This window comes from Mycotypha africana (assembly GCF_025528875.1).
Source record: "Mycotypha africana strain NRRL 2978 chromosome Unknown BDF20scaffold_9, whole genome shotgun sequence".
Classification (NCBI taxonomy): Eukaryota; Fungi; Mucoromycota; class Mucoromycetes; order Mucorales; family Mycotyphaceae; genus Mycotypha; species Mycotypha africana.
In genome coordinates, this window is record NW_026515733.1 from 833,187 (window position 1) to 852,081 (window position 18,895).

General features: G+C 38.4%; 8 protein-coding genes across 8 annotated transcripts; 2 read left to right on the top strand and 6 right to left on the bottom strand.

The window, feature by feature from the left end:
- Positions 1-344: 344 nt before the first annotated feature.
- On the bottom strand, positions 345-1,631 carry BDF20DRAFT_886378 (DJ-1). The gene is made up of 5 exons (XM_053081977.1): positions 1,394-1,631; positions 1,198-1,328; positions 901-1,117; positions 720-835; positions 345-658 (listed from the first exon to the last, which is right to left on the bottom strand). The coding sequence occupies exons 1-5, from the start codon at positions 1,461-1,463 to the stop codon at positions 611-613; spliced, it is 582 nt and encodes a 193-aa protein (XP_052933529.1). The 5' UTR covers positions 1,464-1,631; the 3' UTR covers positions 345-610.
- Positions 1,632-4,949: 3,318 nt separating this feature from the next.
- Positions 4,950-5,105, bottom strand: BDF20DRAFT_824471 (uncharacterized protein; the record flags this gene model as incomplete). The annotated part of the gene is made up of 1 exon (XM_053077897.1): positions 4,950-5,105. A coding segment is annotated over one exon (156 nt), but the record flags the coding sequence as incomplete, so codon positions are not given.
- Positions 5,106-6,203: 1,098 nt separating this feature from the next.
- On the bottom strand, positions 6,204-6,757 carry BDF20DRAFT_886397 (uncharacterized protein; the record flags this gene model as incomplete). Its single annotated transcript, XM_053081978.1, has 1 exon — positions 6,204-6,757. A coding segment is annotated over exon 1 (306 nt), but the record flags the coding sequence as incomplete, so codon positions are not given.
- Positions 6,758-7,533: 776 nt separating this feature from the next.
- Positions 7,534-8,865, bottom strand: BDF20DRAFT_948019 (uncharacterized protein; the record flags this gene model as incomplete). The annotated part of the gene is made up of 5 exons (XM_053084858.1): positions 8,541-8,865; positions 8,375-8,467; positions 7,979-8,318; positions 7,794-7,870; positions 7,534-7,691 (listed from the first exon to the last, which is right to left on the bottom strand). Exons 1-5 carry the CDS (start codon positions 8,617-8,619, stop codon positions 7,534-7,536), a joined length of 747 nt encoding a protein of 248 aa, XP_052933532.1. The 5' UTR covers positions 8,620-8,865.
- Positions 8,866-9,095: 230 nt separating this feature from the next.
- Positions 9,096-11,003, bottom strand: BDF20DRAFT_886410 (Endonuclease/exonuclease/phosphatase). The gene is made up of 2 exons (XM_053081979.1): positions 10,053-11,003; positions 9,096-9,975 (listed from the first exon to the last, which is right to left on the bottom strand). Exons 1-2 carry the CDS (start codon positions 10,651-10,653, stop codon positions 9,122-9,124), a joined length of 1,455 nt encoding a protein of 484 aa, XP_052933533.1. The 5' UTR covers positions 10,654-11,003; the 3' UTR covers positions 9,096-9,121.
- Positions 11,004-13,306: 2,303 nt separating this feature from the next.
- Positions 13,307-13,861, top strand: BDF20DRAFT_915540 (uncharacterized protein; the record flags this gene model as incomplete). Its single annotated transcript, XM_053084332.1, has 1 exon — positions 13,307-13,861. The coding sequence occupies one exon, from the start codon at positions 13,307-13,309 to the stop codon at positions 13,859-13,861; it is 555 nt and encodes a 184-aa protein (XP_052933534.1).
- A 234-nt stretch (positions 13,862-14,095) lies between these two features.
- On the bottom strand, positions 14,096-15,785 carry BDF20DRAFT_915541 (uncharacterized protein; the record flags this gene model as incomplete). Its single annotated transcript, XM_053084333.1, has 3 exons — positions 14,096-14,182; positions 14,279-15,642; positions 15,728-15,785. 3 exons carry the CDS (start codon positions 15,783-15,785, stop codon positions 14,096-14,098), a joined length of 1,509 nt encoding a protein of 502 aa, XP_052933535.1.
- A 977-nt stretch (positions 15,786-16,762) lies between these two features.
- On the top strand, positions 16,763-18,829 carry BDF20DRAFT_824970 (Alpha/Beta hydrolase protein; the record flags this gene model as incomplete). The annotated part of the gene is made up of 2 exons (XM_053077938.1): positions 16,763-17,470; positions 17,546-18,829. The coding sequence occupies 2 exons, from the start codon at positions 16,763-16,765 to the stop codon at positions 18,827-18,829; spliced, it is 1,992 nt and encodes a 663-aa protein (XP_052933536.1).
- Positions 18,830-18,895: the final 66 nt, after the last annotated feature.

Sequence of the window (18,895 nt, forward strand, 5' to 3'; positions counted from 1 at the left end):
GTTGGTTGTCCACCTAAATGGCAATTTTGGATCACGGCACTGGAGGAAAATAGAATTAAATCTTTTCATGCCACACCTACTGGCATTTGGCATATATTGTTAACACTTTGTTCCCCGTTAGATAATTATCCTCTGCCTGACCACACAATCGTTCAGGTTAGTTTGATACTTTTAAGTATCTGGAAATATCATTGGCGCTGCCATTTTGATCGCATCTCTTGGTCCCTAGCAGGAGTTCGTACCGTCTACCAAGACGAGGTTCGATTCAGAACACTCAATACGAGCTCGTAGTATATTTAATGGTTTCTTTGTCGTAGTTTTTATGTATGCCTTTTCTTCACTTCTTTTATTGCCACTTATCAAAATATAATTTATTGTCCGTTGTTAGTCACTTTTAATAAAGTACGTGAATTAAATACAAAAAAAATAAAAAATAACAGAATCATGATTATTGATGATATAATTCCAGGCTTTTATTATGTCGAACTGGGCAGGCACTCTCTGGAATGTAAAAAGTCGTTAGCCATGAATGCAATTGTCATAAATCGAAGTAAATAAAAGCAGCACGATTAATGCGCGTAACTGCTAGAAAACCAGTCTGTTCGGTAAATTACAAGTTTTCATGAGTAAGCATTTCTTTCCTAAGTGTATTCGAAGTCTATAGAAAGAAAATTGTAAGTCAGTGAAGATGCCTCGTGAAGGTGCTCTTTCGCATTTACCTCAACGTCAATCAAATTCTCAACTATTGTTAATGCAAATAAGAATGTGGTGCCAGGCCCACGACTAGTGATGACATTCTCGTCAACTACGACACGGTCCTCTGAATAGTTGTACACTATTGCACTAAATGTTAGTTACTTGTAATTCAATTAGCAAACGTGTATGCGAGACAAGCTGTACCGTTAACCAATTGTTCTCTAACGCCTGCGGGATACGAAGTTACTTTATGCTTATGAGGAACACCTGCAGCTTTGGCGACAAGAGTGCCGGCACAAACAAATGCAATAATCTTCTTCTTTTCATAAAATTCCATCACTAATTTTTGAATCGTCTCATGTTCAGCTAATGTCTTTGCGCCACCTGCACCTCCAGGAACGATGAGGGCATCATAATCTTCCTGTCATAAAACAAGGCGGCAATTATCGTAAATAAATGATAAATGCTCATCGTTTAACCGTGTAAGATTTATCAACATACTGCTTTAAAAGTATTTCGTTCAAGTTTAACATCAGGAATAATCTTTACGCCTCTGCTGCAGGTAGCGTAGTCGTTCTTCAGACTGACACCAACAACAGTGACGTTTATTTTGGCGCGACGAAGAACGTCCACTGTCAAGATGATGAAAGGAATTTAGTTGAATGTTCCTCTTTCAAAGCATTTGAACGGTGCTTGCCTGAAATAGTAAATTCCATTTCTTCAGCCCCGTCGGCTAAAAAGACAATAGCTTTCTTTTGAGTACTCATTGCGTTCAAATGAATGGTGTATACGAGAAAAAAAAAGTTGCAGGAAGAAAAATAACGGAAGCGATTTGACGTATACAGTATCCTAACTTTTTTTTATTTTTTTTGGAAATAAAAATTTGAAATCGTCCAATGAAATGCGCCCATTTCTGCCGAAAATTCTCCAAATAGGGTAGGTGCGAGTTAATCAAACTGTAGAATTTGCAGGAACTTTCTAGTATTATTAACTCGATAGTTGTAAATACTACCTCAGGCCAACACAGTTGCTTTACCATCAAAGTTTGTCTTTTTTGTATACTCTAAACCATTCAATATGCAACCTATGCTCAATCAAACCACTTCATCTAAGCGACGTTTAATCAAAGAGACTGAAGAAGAAGAGCTTGAAGTCGAATTGGAAGCTTCTACTTCAAATACAACTATCCCTACGAGCTCATACTCTGCTCAAGCTGGCTCACAGATTATAGTAACTGAATTTGATCTTGCAAAGGAAGCCCTATTTAAAAGAGTCCGTGCTAGCACAGCTATGATTTACAGAATGCCTTTAGAACATTGGAAGGTACCAATCAATTAAAACTTTGTATTAACTATGCAAGTTTTTCTAAATTCACTTTATTTCAAGGATTTTTGTGAAAAGAATCGTGTCAGATACCCTGTTGATCCTCTCTACCCGTATACAGTTGGACCCACTGAATTCATCATAGTCTTTTTCAAAGAGTTCGTATTCAAGCGTACTTATCAGAAGAGCGTCTCAATTGAATCTGACGTTAGGACACAGGTTGGCTTGCAGACTGAGGAAAATGAGGGTAGCCGAATGACTTTGCTCCAAAGTATGTAGCATTATAGAACACGAATATATGTGATTAGACTCAATTAACATTATCTTAATAGTGGCCAGAAATGCTCCAGTAAGCAGGAATGGTCGAAAGAAACTAATAGAAGTTCCTATCGGCATAGAAGCTGTCAATCAGTATAAGAAAGCCTTGATATATCTATATGGTTTTCAATCTGAACATCGAAGACTGGAGTGGCCATCTCCCAACAAGACAAAGCAAATAACTGATCTGATAAAGAAGTATGAAAATAATTTGATTTACGATCAAGTGCAAACCAACGTGGATAGAGCTGCCCATTGTGTTATCCGTGACTCATACAAATCCGGCGAATTTATTAGAATCTTGAAAAGCTTATGGGTCTCTGAAAGCCAAACAGCCTTGCGTGAGATGTTCTGCATTTCGTTGCGCCACCATATGCTACTTCGGGATCAAGACCTCAGAAATTTAACCTTTGCTGACTGTTTCTGTACTATCATACCAAAGAAACAGCATAAGGGGATTCAACAGGCTGTAGCTTTGGTGTTTAGCTTAGACAAAGGCAAGACACTCAAAGAAGGAGAAGTAAAATTTGCTTGTGCAATGCGCCATGAAAACCTCTTCAGATGTCTTTTCAGTGCTTTTGCTTTTTTCATGTTTAGTTTGCTTCAGGTAACTCATTTGCCCACAAGAGTTTAGTATCAAGTTAGAAGGAGCATTAATCCATTTCTTTTAAAGAACAACGGTGATTTCCTGAAGGAAGATAGGTGGCATAATTGGAAGGTTTTGCGTGGACGTGGCAAGCCCAGAGAAAAGTTTGGGTGGCGTTTCGCAATGGAAAACTGCAAAACAAGCGCTTTTAGATGAAACAATCCATACAACTAGAGTGACTCACGGTGGACGCCATGCTGGTGCAATGGAGGCTGAAGCTCTAGGTATGCCTATTGATTTAATCAAGCGTGGTGGAGGATGGAAGGATCGTCTTGGCCGATTGGAGACTCATTACCTCGGAAAACTTCCATCACAGTTCGCAAGAGGTATGGCCGACTTCTGGGATAAGCCTTTCGGATTAGCAAGAAACAGCGTATCACCGCCCATTGAACTGCAACGAATGATTTTCCCTTGGATTGAGTATTATTTTGGAGAAAACAACATTGAATGGATGGCTGTATGTGAGCGAGAAATGAAAGAAATTGACGAGAACGAAGATGAGGAGGATAACATGGCCAATGTAGAAATCCGTGAAAATTCATTGGAATTTGTAGAAGAGAATGGAATCATGGTGTCTCGAGAAAGACGAAGAAAGGGAAAGCAACGAGCAGTTCAGAGCAGCTTGGACACAGCAAAAAGAGATTTTTTACGACTTTTGATCAGATGTAGAAGGATAATTTTACAAGATGCAGCAGTATACATGTATTTGAACAAGGAGAATAAACTCGTCAACTCCAGAAGCAGTATCTTCTCAAATTACATATTCAAGCAGTTTCAAGAAGATGTTGTAGCTGCCGTAACCAGTCCTTCTGTTGGCAGATTAGAAGAGTACGAAAACCTTGTGCCAAGTCTTGTCGATACACATAGACAAGTAGCTAGTCGAGTAACGGAAGTCAATCATAGGATTGTACGCTTGCAACAGCAGCAAAATGACCGCTTTCAAAAGAATGAAAACAATTTTCAGCAATTTGTTGAACAAAGTAATCGTACCAACCCTACGTTGCTAAACACTACTCAACAGTTAGCACGAGACGTACGAATACTCATGATGCAACAACAGTGTTTGAATTCTCAAATGCAATTGCTTTTGGCTACCAACACTCCATTAAATACAAATATCAACAACGATATGCCTCAAGCATCTACCTTTTCTTCTGCTGTTCAACCACAATATACTCCCTTTCCTCCTCTCGCCGCTGAGCCTACACCTTCTGCTCAGCAACCTGTTACTATAAGCCCTGCCCCATCAGCAACAATCACCAATGCCAATACCAGTGGTTTATCTAGACCAAGGTAAAAAAAGAAGACAAAATGGATTAACTACGAGCCAAGCAGCTCCAAATAATCTCATGAATAATATGTACATTTATACCTATGTAACCATTATATATACATATCTTGCAATAAACACATGTATTACGCATCATTGAAACAAAAAAAGCCTTACTCAGTCTGCCAAAAATAAAGTATTATATAGTAAAAGATAGGAATATAAATGGTGGTATCAAAAAGCCTAAAAGTATATCGTATAGATAGTCATGCAAGATAGTTATTGTTGGTCTCTAAGGTCCAACAAGACGCCAAACGATCATCTGAGGTCAAAGCCAATGATGATTTTTTTTTTCTGGCCCTGCGGGGCACTCAGTATATGATTTCCAGTATTTGCGTGATTTTATCCAAAAATGGAAGGATTACTATAAGTAGTAGTTTTTCAACTACTCAAGCCTATAGGCAAGGCATTTATTTTATTGGCTGTCCTTTTTAGGAACAGTTTAGTTTTTATACCGTTACGTTTAAAATAGATTTTATTGACAAAATATTTTTAAACCCAATGGGCACAGATAAACTACATATCAAAATTGCCCTGGGCAGAACAAAAAATGGAATAAGAATTAAAAAACCCTTGAAGGTGCAAGGGGAAAAAAAGGCAGTGGTTCTTGAAGCAGACTAGGAGATAATGGGACCCTCAAGTATTGGTGGTTGTGGGCGCATAGAGCCAATCTAGGAAAAGCTGTCCTAATGTTTCTGACGGGGTGGGAGGCATTTTCTCATGTTGAAGGTAATCGACTTCAAAAAGTAGCAGTTGGACAATTGGCCAGACTATGCTCCAGTTGACGGGAGCATTGGCGCGCTGTTTTATTGGTCGGTGTAAATCTCATCAATTTGGATTATAGTGGACTAAGTTAAGTAGCGAGACTATAAAAAGATATTGAATTGTCTTTATTTCGAGTTAATGTTTGGGTCTCTTTTATATCTTTTGGAATAAGTAATTTGTTTTTGAGAAAGGCATGTCTGAGACTTTGTAAATAATTATGGGCAGATAGGAAAATACATGTAATGTTGTTTAGGTGAATAGTTACATATATTTGACCTAGGTAATTATAGAGGACATCACAGTCGGGTTGGAAGCTGGTTCAACAGGTGAGAAATGGGATCAGAGATGTCGTGTGGCAGCTGTAGACGGTTGTGCATATTGAGTCATTCGATGGCATGGTCTTTCGTGAGAGTGCGTGATGGGTAATGCAGGCAATGGGCGGAATAGTTGTTTGGAAGCCAGTTTTATACCGTTACAGTTTTTTAGCTTTGGGTTTAGACGAAGCCGCAATATAACTAGACGAAAAAAGTAAATTTTTGAGATCATTAAGTTATAGTTTCAAGATCAAACTACACAAAATTGAGACGCTTACCTGTAAAAATCAAACCATCTTCGTGCTGGCGATTAGAGGATGGTGTTAAGTGGTTGTTGCGGGTGATTTTGGTTTTCTAGAAAACTCCACAGGTCTTCCCGTTGACTTCCAGATCGAAACGCTAATTGCCAACATGTTTTTAGCAGCGTTGACGTCCCGGTTCCAAAGTATCGAACAAGTTTTGCAGGCAAGGATACTTTGGCCGGGAACAGTCTTCAATGCTCCAAGATTGTTGGAACGACAATTATTGCATATTCGAGAGGTTTTGTATTCATCAATTGTTATCGTCAGTAAATCGCCAGCAGCCTCTCTTCGCTTCAAGGCAGGCCAAAGAACTCCCACGACACCAGTCTTATGGCCTTTGATGGGCACTGCACTCTTCCCGAACATGCCATTACCAACTACAATCAAAGGGATCTTTTTAGTGTCGCCTACACTAAAGGGTTCAGGCTTCCACTTGTTCTTCAGGGGATTACTGTAGAAAGCATGAGTTCTATCAATATTTCTGCGAATAGTGGATGAATTGCTTATCATTTAAAAACCTTACCTATCTTTCTTAGCGAGAACATCGCTTACTTCTCTCGCATCTGCTTCTTCCTTCTCTTCTGGAACCTTTTGCTTCTTCTTCTTCTTCTTTTTACGTTTACAAAAGGCCATTCTGTCGGTATTCTTCTTTGGCCACTTGCTTCGATCTTTCTTCTTCTTCAACCTCAATTGCTTATTGTACTTTGTGGTTCCATTAATAAGCAAATTGACCATGTTGTTGGCAGCACGCTCCTGACCCTGGTATAAACGAAATCTGTCTTCAGCAGTTCCCTCGCCGTAAAAAGAGAACAAGGCTTCGAAGTGCTGCAATATATATTGTACATGACGGTCATGTTGTTCGATGATAGAAGTTTTGGCGGTTGGTATGCCACTTTCGATCATTTTAATTGTGCCTGCTTTCTTCTTTTCCAGCTTTGCAGCGTATCTGATACTTCCGGTCATATGATAATATTCCTTGGTAGAGCAGCTGCGTACTTGATGTTTGTTATGATCTAGACCGATTGCCGCTGTGAAGACAGATCTTCGCCCTGGATCAAGGAAAGCGGGTCTGTAATTGTCTTGTACTTCGTCATAAGAAAAATCTTCCAAAGTCAAGGTGTGATTATGAATGGTCATGTCTTCTTTTGTTTTCTTTTTGCGGCTGAACAAAAAGTCTACAGTAAAGCCGTCCGACCTAACCATGTTTCGAAACATTACATCAGAACTTTCCTTCAAAGCGGTTAGACTATGACAGAAGCAAAAATAGGGGTGTGTTTACTATTAGGCATAATTTTGCTGAAGAAGTTCTTCTATAGTTTTGCCTCTTAAAGCCAAACTTTTTGAAGTCGAAGACTTTACAGAATTGTTCGAGTTGGGCTGTATAACCCTTGGCAACTTTTCCGGGAAACATGAAGGGTGTAAGAGCGTTTATACTTATCGCGATGAAACGCCATTTCAGCGATGGAGTAGGAAAGGGAAAGAAACGCTGAGGAAGTGGTAGGACACGGACAACGTACGGCTTATGCTGTATATGTTCTTGCTCGTACGCAAACTGTATGTTCCATAACGCATCAACGAACTTTGCAGGAGCAGCAGAAAGAGAAACGAGGATTGCTTCTCCTGGAATGAACTTTTCAAATTGTTTGCAGAGTACTTCAATTCGGTTTTTGTCAACGGCCGCCAGCTCGAGGTTTTCTGGCCAATGAGGATGACCATGGCAGACAGATTGGTAACAATACAGCTGTACAATTCTTTGTACATCAGTGCGTTTGATATTCTAGAATGTGTATAAAGAGAAATAAAATGAATAAAACAGCAGAGCATTAAGAAGGTACTCGGTTACAGCCTTACCGGGAGCATAGTTCTCAATTTGTAAGTAAGGAACTTTGTTAAGCGCTGCTCGAAGCGCTCTACAATGGAGTTCGTGTAAGAGACACTCAATTCCTTTGCTGCCTCTGTAAGGCAATGGCTATATCCCACGGTCAGCTTGTGTTTTACTTCGATAGTAGGGAACTTTGCCTTGAAGTCTGTATAATACTGTTTTATGTTCTCGGATAATGCCGCTCTGTGAATAACTTGCTTGCCCGTTACTAGCTGACCTACTGAATACCAGAATTGCTGGCAGAATACATCAGGAATAGACCTGTCTTTGTTGGCTTCTTTACTGTCTTTCTTGCTGTCTTCTTTGTTGGCTTCTTTACTGCTTTTGTTACTGTTTTTATCAGTGTCTTTCTTGTCGCCTTTGTTTGCATTCCTTTTATTCTCCTGATAATGAATGAGGTACGAGTTAACGAATAATTGACTAGAGAATACTATTCTCCTTATGTCAGAGCAGCAAGAGATGATTTTTTCTTGGAATTGTTCGCGAAACGCAGGCTTCACAGCAGACGTAAGAGGGAGCTTCCTCGTGAATACAGTGGAGCCTTCTCCAAGCGTCGAGGTAATAACTTCTTCCTTTGAAGCAATGTGATTGGGACATTCGAGAGAACGAGAAGTAGAATGACCCTTTAAGCCACAACTGATACACTTGATATCTCCAGTTGTTTGCTTTTTCTTTCTCTTTGCTTGCTTCTTTTCTTCCTTGACTGTAGCTGATTGCTTACGTTTCTTACCGCTACTTCCAACTAAATTTACGTTAAGCAAACATAAACTTGTTTTGCAGTGAGAGCATGATACTTACCATCAGCCGCAGAAACTGCTTTGTAAAACTTGCATTCATGGTATGCCTTGTTGAAATGTCCGCGTGCTTTGCAATCCTTGCACTCGATGCTTACTAGTCATACGAAACATGAATTGAGGATTACCACTATAACTTATTTGTGGCAGCGCGCTCATGTGTTACTTACAGAAGGACTCATCTTTGACTTTATTCTTATGGGCTTCTGCCACCGATTTGATTTTTTGCAAGATTTTGGCTTTGTACATGGTGAGTAGTAGCTATCAGGATGAAGAAAGAAAGTATGAAAGAAGTATAACAAGAAGAAGATGGAAATCAAACGAAAGATGTCAAAGTTATCTTCTGTAAATTCTTTGAATTTGACAACATTTATTTTTTATTACGATTGACAACAACAACCGTTATCTACGTGGCGGAAGAACGTGCCTGGGATCAGTTTAACGCGTAGTTCAATTCATATGGTCCATAAATAAAGTCTCGTAAACCACAACCCTGTATCTATTGCTCATAAGACCTGTGTCACACTAAAATACTCAATAAGTCTCGTAGTACTTTAACGTAATGCCACTATCAATTGAAAAATGTCCACTGACCTTCAAAATAATGTCTCCAATTATTTATTCAATAAATTGTCCAAGAATATTATACCATTTCATCCTAAAGTAATTCAAAATTATCTAAATTAAATATATATATTGTCCAATAAAATTTGTATAAAGTATAAAGTTGAAGCTAAAACACTGTAATCCTCTACCGTTTCTTCTTCCAAAGAAAAAAATCGCATTGATACTCTTGATACTCATCTGGTGGTGCACCTTCAGGCCCTTTTGGTTTTGAGCAGATGTAAAAGACGCGGCCTAAATTAGGGCCTTTTTTTGTCACTGTTCTTTCGAGACAAGGCAAGCCATGGCCTTTACATTTAGGTATTTCTGGCGTTTGGAAAATAGATGTCCATGCTTTTTTTGTTGTATCCTCATTGGGTGGTATAAATGTAAAGGTATCCAAACGCCTGCTATGGTCACTATCGCTTTGAGAATCGCTTCTGTTCACCGGTATTGTTGTGGCAGCAATATTCGTTTCCGCTGTTGCTTGTGGGCTTTTCTGTGGTGACGTCGGCTTCTTTTGAAAAAACAAATCGATTCTCTTGTTGTTCTTAATAGTCCTGCTGTTAGTGGGTGATGAACTTTTCTCAGATGCTTTGAATCGTTTAAGCCGAGAAGAGTCTGGGTTAATAGGAGAAGAGCTTTCTATACTTCGCTTTTGGCTGTTAACAATCGATGAACCGGTTACAGTAGACGGGAAGGCAACATCAGTTGTAGAAGTAACAGTAGCAATGGCAGCAATGTTAGAAGCAGCAGGTTTGTTACCCGTCGAAAAGTAATTAAATAATTTCTCTTGATGTCTAAATTCAGCAAAATTCATTGATAGTAAAGGTGATCCGTTATTTACTTTATATTGCTTTTCATCGTTTAAGACTTCGGGGATAGGAGCAAAATCTGCGTACACTGGACAATGATCTGATCCCATAATATCGGCTTGAATATCAGAATATTTGAAATGTTTTTTCATGCCTTCAGATGTAAGTATATAATCTATTCGTGTGCCTATGAATTCACATGGAGTAAAACCGTTCTTTCATCAGTTGGGTGCTTTTTTCTACTAAGTGCAATCTCAATTTTACCGAAATTGCTTGGTCTAGAATTGAGTCTCGTGTTCCAGCACGTAAACATTTTTTGCCGTTGGGGATGAAAATAACGCGTCATATCAATCAATGGTCCTTTTGGAGCAATCATATTGTCTATCCACCTTCTATGTGGTAAGTCCTTAAAGTCATCTATACCATGTTCCTTCATACTTTGCTTTGGATCGCAGTGATCAATTTCTTCATGAACAGCATTAATATCTCCTACAAGAATTACTTGCTTCCCTTGCTGTAGATATATATCTATTCGCTTCTGTACACAGCGGTGATAGTCCATCTTAAACTCTGATCTTGTCTCATCTGACTCGTGAGGAAAATACACATTGAACAGAATGAAATAACCGAAATCCAATATGATGCATCGTCCTTCTGCATCAAGTTGATGAGCAGGTGTATTGAAGTTATAATCAAATGCATCGTCATGGTGTTGTTTTTTAGTGTCCAATATACCAGTGATGCCTTCATAGACATGGTAAGGTTGAATCATTGTATCCTCTTTAACATATACGACCACTCCTGAGTAGCCCAATTTTGCTTTGGAAAATGAGAAATAAGCTTGATAACCGGGAACAAGGGCCATTTCTCTCGGCACTTTCTTTCTGGAACATTTTACTTCCTGAAAACTAAGTTTACAACATCTATTAGATCGATATTTTTAAACTATAGCACGAATATGAAAACCGAGACTACTTTTTCCTTTACCAGAGTATGTCTGAATTGAGCGTGTCTAAAAGAACCTTTTTATTTTCTTGATGGTGTCAGTAAAATATTCAATGTTATAAAGCATATCTGGATTAAAAAAAAAAAAACTCTTACCTTGTAAGACTTTGTTTCTGACCAAGGATAATACTGCAATGTGGTGATGAGACCATTAACATTCCATGTTAAAATCCTCATTTGCTTATAAAAAAGTTCTAAATACAAAGTAGAAGCGACGATTAATGCAGCTGCTGCGCTGTTAATTTTCTTTTGATATTTGATTGACGAAAATCCGCTTAGTTGAGCTAATGAAATCATCTTGTTACGTTTCAGAGGCAGAATGCCAAAGACAGAAGAAGTGAGGATAGTATAGATGATTATGTACCGGAAAGAATGTTTTAGCCGTATGTCAAGGTCATGAAATATGCTTGAGACATAAGGACGACGTAAGAAGCACTTAGAAACCAAGCAGAAATGTTATTGCATCAATGATATTCTTAAGAACTGCCCTTACAAACCTGATGCTACAATATTCGAAAAAAACAAATTATTGCAAAAGCATATAAAGAAGAGTGATGGAACCAACAATATATAACCAAAAAATGTAAACTAAATAACAATGTATGAATAAAACGTTTTTGAATAATGAAATAAAGATAGTATGCCATTGCAGCAAATTCTAAGTGAAAGAACCAAAAGCATTGAGTTCACCTTATTGGGAAAGAGCTTTGTAAAGAGATCACGAAATGAATAGATGTCAGGCAGTTAATAAGGAAACGAAGGCTATTTTATTCAGCACATCAAACAATCTTCATCCAACAAGTGGAGTAAAGAGTTTGCTACCATCACCAAAAGAGAAGACCTTATCACAATACCAAACCCAGAAACATGACCCAGGATATTTTTTGGTTCCTAAGGCCGTCATGATTCAAATCAAATGTGCCTATATCAATGACACAATATCGTATATGCAATGATCGTGATTTTTCAGTAGGCACAAATGTAAAGACAATTATGGATCAAAGCACTCTATAATAATTGAAACAGCAAGCCAACGAAGACTACGCGAACAAAAGCAAAATTGACATTTTCAGTGTTGTATAGCTCTATTTTTCGAAAACAACGGAAGTTTTTTGTTTATTTGTTTCAAACTTGAACAACAATAAAGCCTCCTTGCAATGCAATATAAGTTTAGCTTTATACAGTTTTATGCGTCTAAACTTGTACCTTTACTTCTTAAGCAACTTGAAATGATTCGTTGATAGCTATTACAACGAATCGTTTGATGAATTGATGCAGAGTGGTTGAAGAGCAGCCAATTTTCAAAAAAGAATTCAAACCAATATTCAATGATCTAATCTAGGTTGTATACAATATATCATAAGATAGAGGCCAAGATATTATCATTGTACATGGAGCGTATAACCCTGAAATTTGTGATTTGAAAACACACGTTTTCACAATAATATAATTCCCACTGGTCCTTATATAGGACATTAGTCTTTTTACCTCATCTAAAGAGTAGTGAAGACAATACGTTCATAGTCGTCGACTTATAACAGTTGTCATTTTATCAGCGTAAACAAACATTTCAGGTATTTGGGAATTGACACAGTTTTTGATATAGTAACGACGTTTTACCTTCAAGGTCTAGTTAGAACAGCAGGGATCACTCTATAGTAAGAATATTAATAATTGAAGTTTTATAGGCATTATTCATCCAATCTTTCATACGAGTTTTCTCAAATGAACATTACTTAGACCGCTCTTCATCTTTCCTACGGTTTATCGTTCATGTGTGTAAGCTTCCCTAGGAATTTTTTCTTTGTCCATACCTTTCTAAAAGCTGCCAGATACAGCTGCTTCAATTGCCTCCTTTGCCTATGAAATTGTCATCAAATTTGCTGTGTAAAAATGCATATCTTTTGTGGTTGTGGCAACAATATGTTAGGTTCAAGGTTGTGCCTTGTTTAGAGCTGTAACAAATTACATACTCGTAATGGAGTCGAAGCATAGAGATTATTTAGAACATTTGCACAAGTGCAAGCGAACTATTCCACCTTTGAAACAATTAAACATTTTCATATCCTCAATATGCGAGACTGTGCCGTGGGTGTCACTATAGCAAGCTTTGTCAAAATTTGATGAACTTCAAGTAGTAAACGCAGTTGTGGCGCACATGCAAGCGAGATAACGCCTCTAAAATAGGCGGTTGTTCCCAGAATATTTTTGCCGATTATCCACAACAGCGTTTATGTATATAAATGTCATGCTGATGCTATTTTGCTAAAAACTCTCAGCCAAAGGATTTAGAGAGGATGATTTTCAAAAAATGCTTGCTAGTATAATAAATAAGAGTAGACTACTAAAACTGAAACATGAAAACGATGCGAATTTGTGAACAACTCATATTGGAAAGTATTTCAGATATATTTGTTATTTTTTTTTATAAGTACTCTTTCTCTATGTTTTTGTAATCTCTACTTGTTATTGTTTCCTTCCACATTCTTGTAGTTTTAATATTTGCATACACAATGTCAAAAGGAAACAAGAGCCAACTACTACAAACTATTGAATCCCTTAGTTATACAAAGTTGGAAAAATACCATCACTTGAATGGAAATACGCCCATGTACAAGTATGTGCTAGTAACCAATTTACTACGCGATTCTCTCATTCAGGCGCTCAAAAGACAGTTATTAACAGCCGAGCCTCAAGAATTAGAACAGAAATGGTTCGACAATTGCTTCGATGAATTGCAACAAGAACAATTGGAGAAAGAAGACAGTGTTGTTAATGACAATGAACAAAACGATGAAGACAAACGTAGTATTATTCGTTGCGAAAAAAACGCAGCCGAGGGTATTACTATATTACTCACCTCAAAGCAAGAGCTACTACCATTGGCATTTCCTAGAAGAAAAAGTAGAAAAAGGAAGAGCATAACAGGAATAGTATGCACAGTAAACAACAATGAACACACGATAGAAAGTAGGGATATTGGTCTATTCAACTGTTGTAGTAACATTGGCCTCAGCAATAATAGCATGTCAATGCAAAAACTGTTACGGTTTATCGGGGCTATATAGTGTTAAAGACATTGATGGCTACCAACTGAGGCATACTGTTAAAAAAATCTTTCTTCTTTTTACTCATTTTTCTATATTTGTTTGTGTCGTAAAAAATAAAATCTTTTGCTGCAACAAAGAAATCTGGACAAGTGTCGTACGTTGAATGTATTGTTCGAGTTAACCAACAGTTGCATGTTATTTCACGTTTGCGAAAATTCTTGTTGTGTTCTGTTAGATTGGTATTGCTGGAAATCATTTTGTTGGGCAAAGTATGCCACCGGTGTACGGTGCTGCTGTAACTGTGGGCACCCAGCTAATACCGAATATATGAAAATAAACCTATACAAAAATTTAGATTCGAACGATTACATAACAGAAATTGATACATGTCGTTTAGTGTGTTTGCCTACGACAAGGAAGTTATCCAGCCTTTACCTTTAAAAGCACGTTAAGAGCAGGTCGTTTCTCTTTGGACTCGTTACTAATGGGCCCACAAGCATTGAACAAATTCTGTAATGTTGGATCTGTTCTATCCACTGCTTGATAGTAGACGTTAAATGTTAGTGTCAATGTTGAAATTGTTCCTGAAGCCAACTGAAACAAGCCAAAAGAAGAATCACTGTTTGCGGTAGTGGCGCTTTCAGGAGGGTACGATGACTTTGCAAATTTTGCCAGTGTTAAACTGTCCAACAAAACAAAATCTATTTTGGTAAAATGCGTAGGTATCCAATTATCTCTATTGTCTAATGTCACATTCAGTTGCCAGGTAGCTCTTAACGAAGGTCTGGCCGGTAATTCTGTCAATTCAGACGCTGCACTAGTAACATATTGTTGCTGACCACTCCACCAATCTGGTGGACCACTGATACTAACTGGACCTCCCTCTCCCATAGTTATGCGTGGTGTACGTGGCCAGCAAAAGAAGGCAGCTAAGGCGCCTAAAATGAAAAAGATAAAAAACATAAACACTGTAAGACGTTTATGCGATTTCCTCTTCTTCTTTTTGTTTGTTGCTGCTCGTTTTCGGCAATTACAGAGACAGTAGAAGCAACAACAGCAACTCTTTGTCACTTCAGCTTCCTCTTCGTCTGTTTTTTCATCAACAAAATTCGTTGTTATAGAACTACTACTAGCCGCCCTGAGAGAACTAATATTGTCGTTGTCTATAGCTGTTATCAAGACTTTTGGGGTGCAGTAATGCATCGCGGGAGTAGTGTTACTATGGTCTTCATCCTGCGAACTTTGATAATGGTTTCGTCCGCACCATTTTTCTCTTCGTTTCTTTTGACAAGAATAGATCTGGCAGTAGTTTTCCGGATGATAGTGCTGATGATGTTGATACCGGGTCGAAGAGACCGGGCTAAAAGAGTGGCATTTAGACGAAGAATAGGATGGGGTGCTTACGCTTTCAGAATCTCCGAGTAAGTCACCATTTTGCAGCTGATAATGAGAAGGAGACAGGTTCAAGGATATTGAACTAATAACTTGCATGTCCTCACGGTGTAACGAGCAACGACTGTATAGGTGACATTCATCTGTATGACTGCTATTATCAGTACCATAGCTATTGGTATGGTTTAGAGACTGTTGATAAGCATAACTTGAGCATCTCGTAGTGTCGTCTCTTTTATCGTTACTTCCTTCTTCATTATCTTCAATCTGTTTCTCACTAGGAATATTCATCCAACGGCCCGCATCTTCCCGTATAGTACCCATAACAGCTGGCGAGTTACCGTCATTACTGAGCTGTTCTTGCTGTTGTAAAAAGCTTGTAGATGACGAGGGGTCAACCGTTGTGACTAATAAGTTTAGTAGAAAATACAGATATGCTTTGTTCAGCTCATAATTTTTGATTTCCCTATTTTAGCTTGAAAGAATATGTACTACTACTATCGTTTATTGCTTTAGCTACCACAGAACGGCTCACATTTTTTGATGACATCTTGTCTTGGGCAGTTGCTAAGTAAGCAATTACAAGTAAAGAGCCAGAAAAGTATAAAAAAAGAAAGACAATAAGATATACAGAAAAAAGAGATAAACAAACTTGATTGCATCGAACTGTATTATTCTAACCCCTTTGACATCTGCCTTCTCCTGACGCCAAAATTGTTGATTGCAGTAATTTTACTTTAATTTTGGACTTTCCCTGAATACAGGCGCGTGATATACTTAGACAATGCAAAACGAACAAAGAGCAATACCTTCGTTTTTTATAAACATGTATCACTCTAATCAGTAAATGTTTTACCATTCAAGTGTTTTTAGATAATGGTTGGGATAGAAGACAGAATACCCCCCCGGACAAAGAGACGAAGTACTTGGCTATGTTATGCTCCTAATAGACAACTAGACAGAAATCTTTATGGTATTTTCTGATGTCAAGAGAGTTAGATGAAAACATTGTCTATAGTAGGCTTGTTCTTTGGCGAAGAGTTTAAAGCGTGTAATGGAGTAATTTGGCTTACCGGAGCTCGCGTGTTTTCGACAGTGACCGTGCTCTAGTGTTTCTTTTTGCTTCCAAGGAGAATCCTTTTAAATACGCGACTTATCTTCTCATATACATGAATAATGCATAGTGTAGAATTAAGTTACTTCCTGAAACTTGTGGAATAATATAGCGGCTGGAGTAAGCTTAGTAATTTGAAAAATTTACAGAGAGGAAAAGGAATCTAACAACCTTCCTTCGAAAGCCGACTTTTAGCTGCGATTACAGCATTCATAGAACTATATAATGCTGATCACTCCTTTTAAAATGCATGTAGTGTCTTTACGCTATACTATTTTGAGAAGAGTTCTGATATTGTACGAAACTGCTTTAAAAACGTCTATTTACACTCCGGGTGTTCCTTTTAAGCATTGCGTGATAACGCGCTTTTTTCTCGACTTTTTTGTAAAGTTTTTCCCATTGATAAAACCATTATGACTTCGGTTAAACCTTATGGCTCCTGGCCATCTCCAATTACACCTGAATCATTATCTGCAGGAGCTGCTGCCACTGATGTTTGCGTTGATAATGGCTTTGTGTACTGGTGTGAATCTGTCGCTCATGAACATGGAAGAGGACAGATCTTTAGACAGCTCATTCAACAAGCTGATTCTGTCGCCCCTGAACCTTTATTACCTATCGATTACGACTGTCGTACACGAGTGCATGAGTATGGCCTAGGCGCTTTCAAAGTCTCTAACGGTCTTCTTATCTTTTCGAATATGTCAGATAGCCGCTTATACAGTATGCAGCAACAACAAGACAAATTTGACATTCGACCACTGACAGCTCCTAACCCACTCTATCGCTATGCTGACTTTGCCATCGATAAGCAAAATCGCTTTTTAGTATGTGTTCGTGAGCAGCATTTTGACAATGAAGAACCCAAAGACGTTGTCAATGTGCTTGTATCAATCGACTTGAAGAGTGGGCTGGAAACAATCATAGCTCAAGGAGAGGATTTCTATGCCTTCCCTCGACTGTCTGGTCAAAATGATTTGGCTTATATTTGCTGGAGTCATCCCAATATGCCTTGGGATTTCACACGTTTATACTTCGCCAAAACTGAGTATAACAATGGATCTCTGATCCTGAAAGACACCGTTTGCGTTGCTGGTGATAAAATAGAAGAAAGTGTCTCTGTAGGGTTAATAATAGAAAGCTAGTTTGTCTATTTTTGGAGCTTCATTGACATTTTATTTTTTGTCTTTTCATAGCAACCAGAATTTGGTATTGATGATACGCTTTATTTTGCTTCAGATCGTTCTGGTTTCTGGAATCTGTATTCTTGGAAGCCTACTGTTGATAATGAGGTACATTTATTGTTGGATAAACCTCTCGAGCAAGAATTCGTAGGACCTGCTTGGAGATTCAACTCTTCAGCTTATACGCCTCTCAAATCCAACCCACACCAACTTATTGTCATCAACAAGACATCACTTGCCGTTTTAGATACTCAAGAAAAAAGCATGCGTGATCTAAAGTGTTCCTATGACCATTTCTCTGATCTTCGTATATATTTGGATGCGGAAAACGATAATGAATATATCATTAGTAATATGTCTTCGATCACTGAGCCTCGTGAATTAATCTCATACGACATCAGAAAGGAATGCATTCTGTTTACACATCAAAAGTCACCAGCCGCTCGCTTAGATCTTGAATATATTTCAGTAGGTCGAGAGATCAAATTTCCCACTACAGACGGACAATATGCCTACTGTTATTACTATGCACCGAAGAATCCTGAGTTTGAAAAAGACGCAGAAGGACTTCCCCCCTTGAGGGTGCTCTCTCACGGTGGTCCTACAGCAGCAACTGCGAACAGCTACAACCGGGCTATTCAATATTGGACAACGAGAGGTTTCGCTATTGCAGATGTCAATTATGGTGGCAGTACTAGTTATGGCCGCAATTATCGCAATAGATTACAATCGAAATGGGGCATCGTGGACGTGGATGACTGCTGCAACGCTGCACTCTATCTTGCTGATAAGGGTTTAGTAGACCGTAACAAATTAGCCATCGAGGGTGGTAGTGCTGGTGGCTATACTACACTAGCTTCGCTAGCCTTCCGTGATGTCTTTAAAGCTGGTTGCTGTCAATATGGTATCTCAGACCTCACATTGCTCGTGAAAGAGACACATAAATTTGAATCCAGATACCCTGACCGGCTCATTGGTGAATATCCAAAGGACAAACAGATTTATTATGAACGATCTCCTTTACATTCAGCGGAGAACATTCGTTGTCCAGTTATATTCTTTCAAGGTGCAGATGATAAGGTGGTTCCTCCCTCACAGGCGGAGGTTATGGTGAAAGCATTGAAGGAAAAGGGTGTACCTGTCGCTTATGTTCTCTACGAAGGCGAAGGCCATGGTTTCCGTCGTGCTGAAAATATTAAACGCACAATGGAATTGGAACAATGGTTCTACGGCCAGATATTTGGCTTCCCAGTTGGAAATATAGAAGGCGTAGAAATCTACAACTTCCATAAATAACGAATTGTAAATAGAAGAGGATCATGAGTTACAAATAATAAAAATGCTTCCTCTTTTCCTGATGGA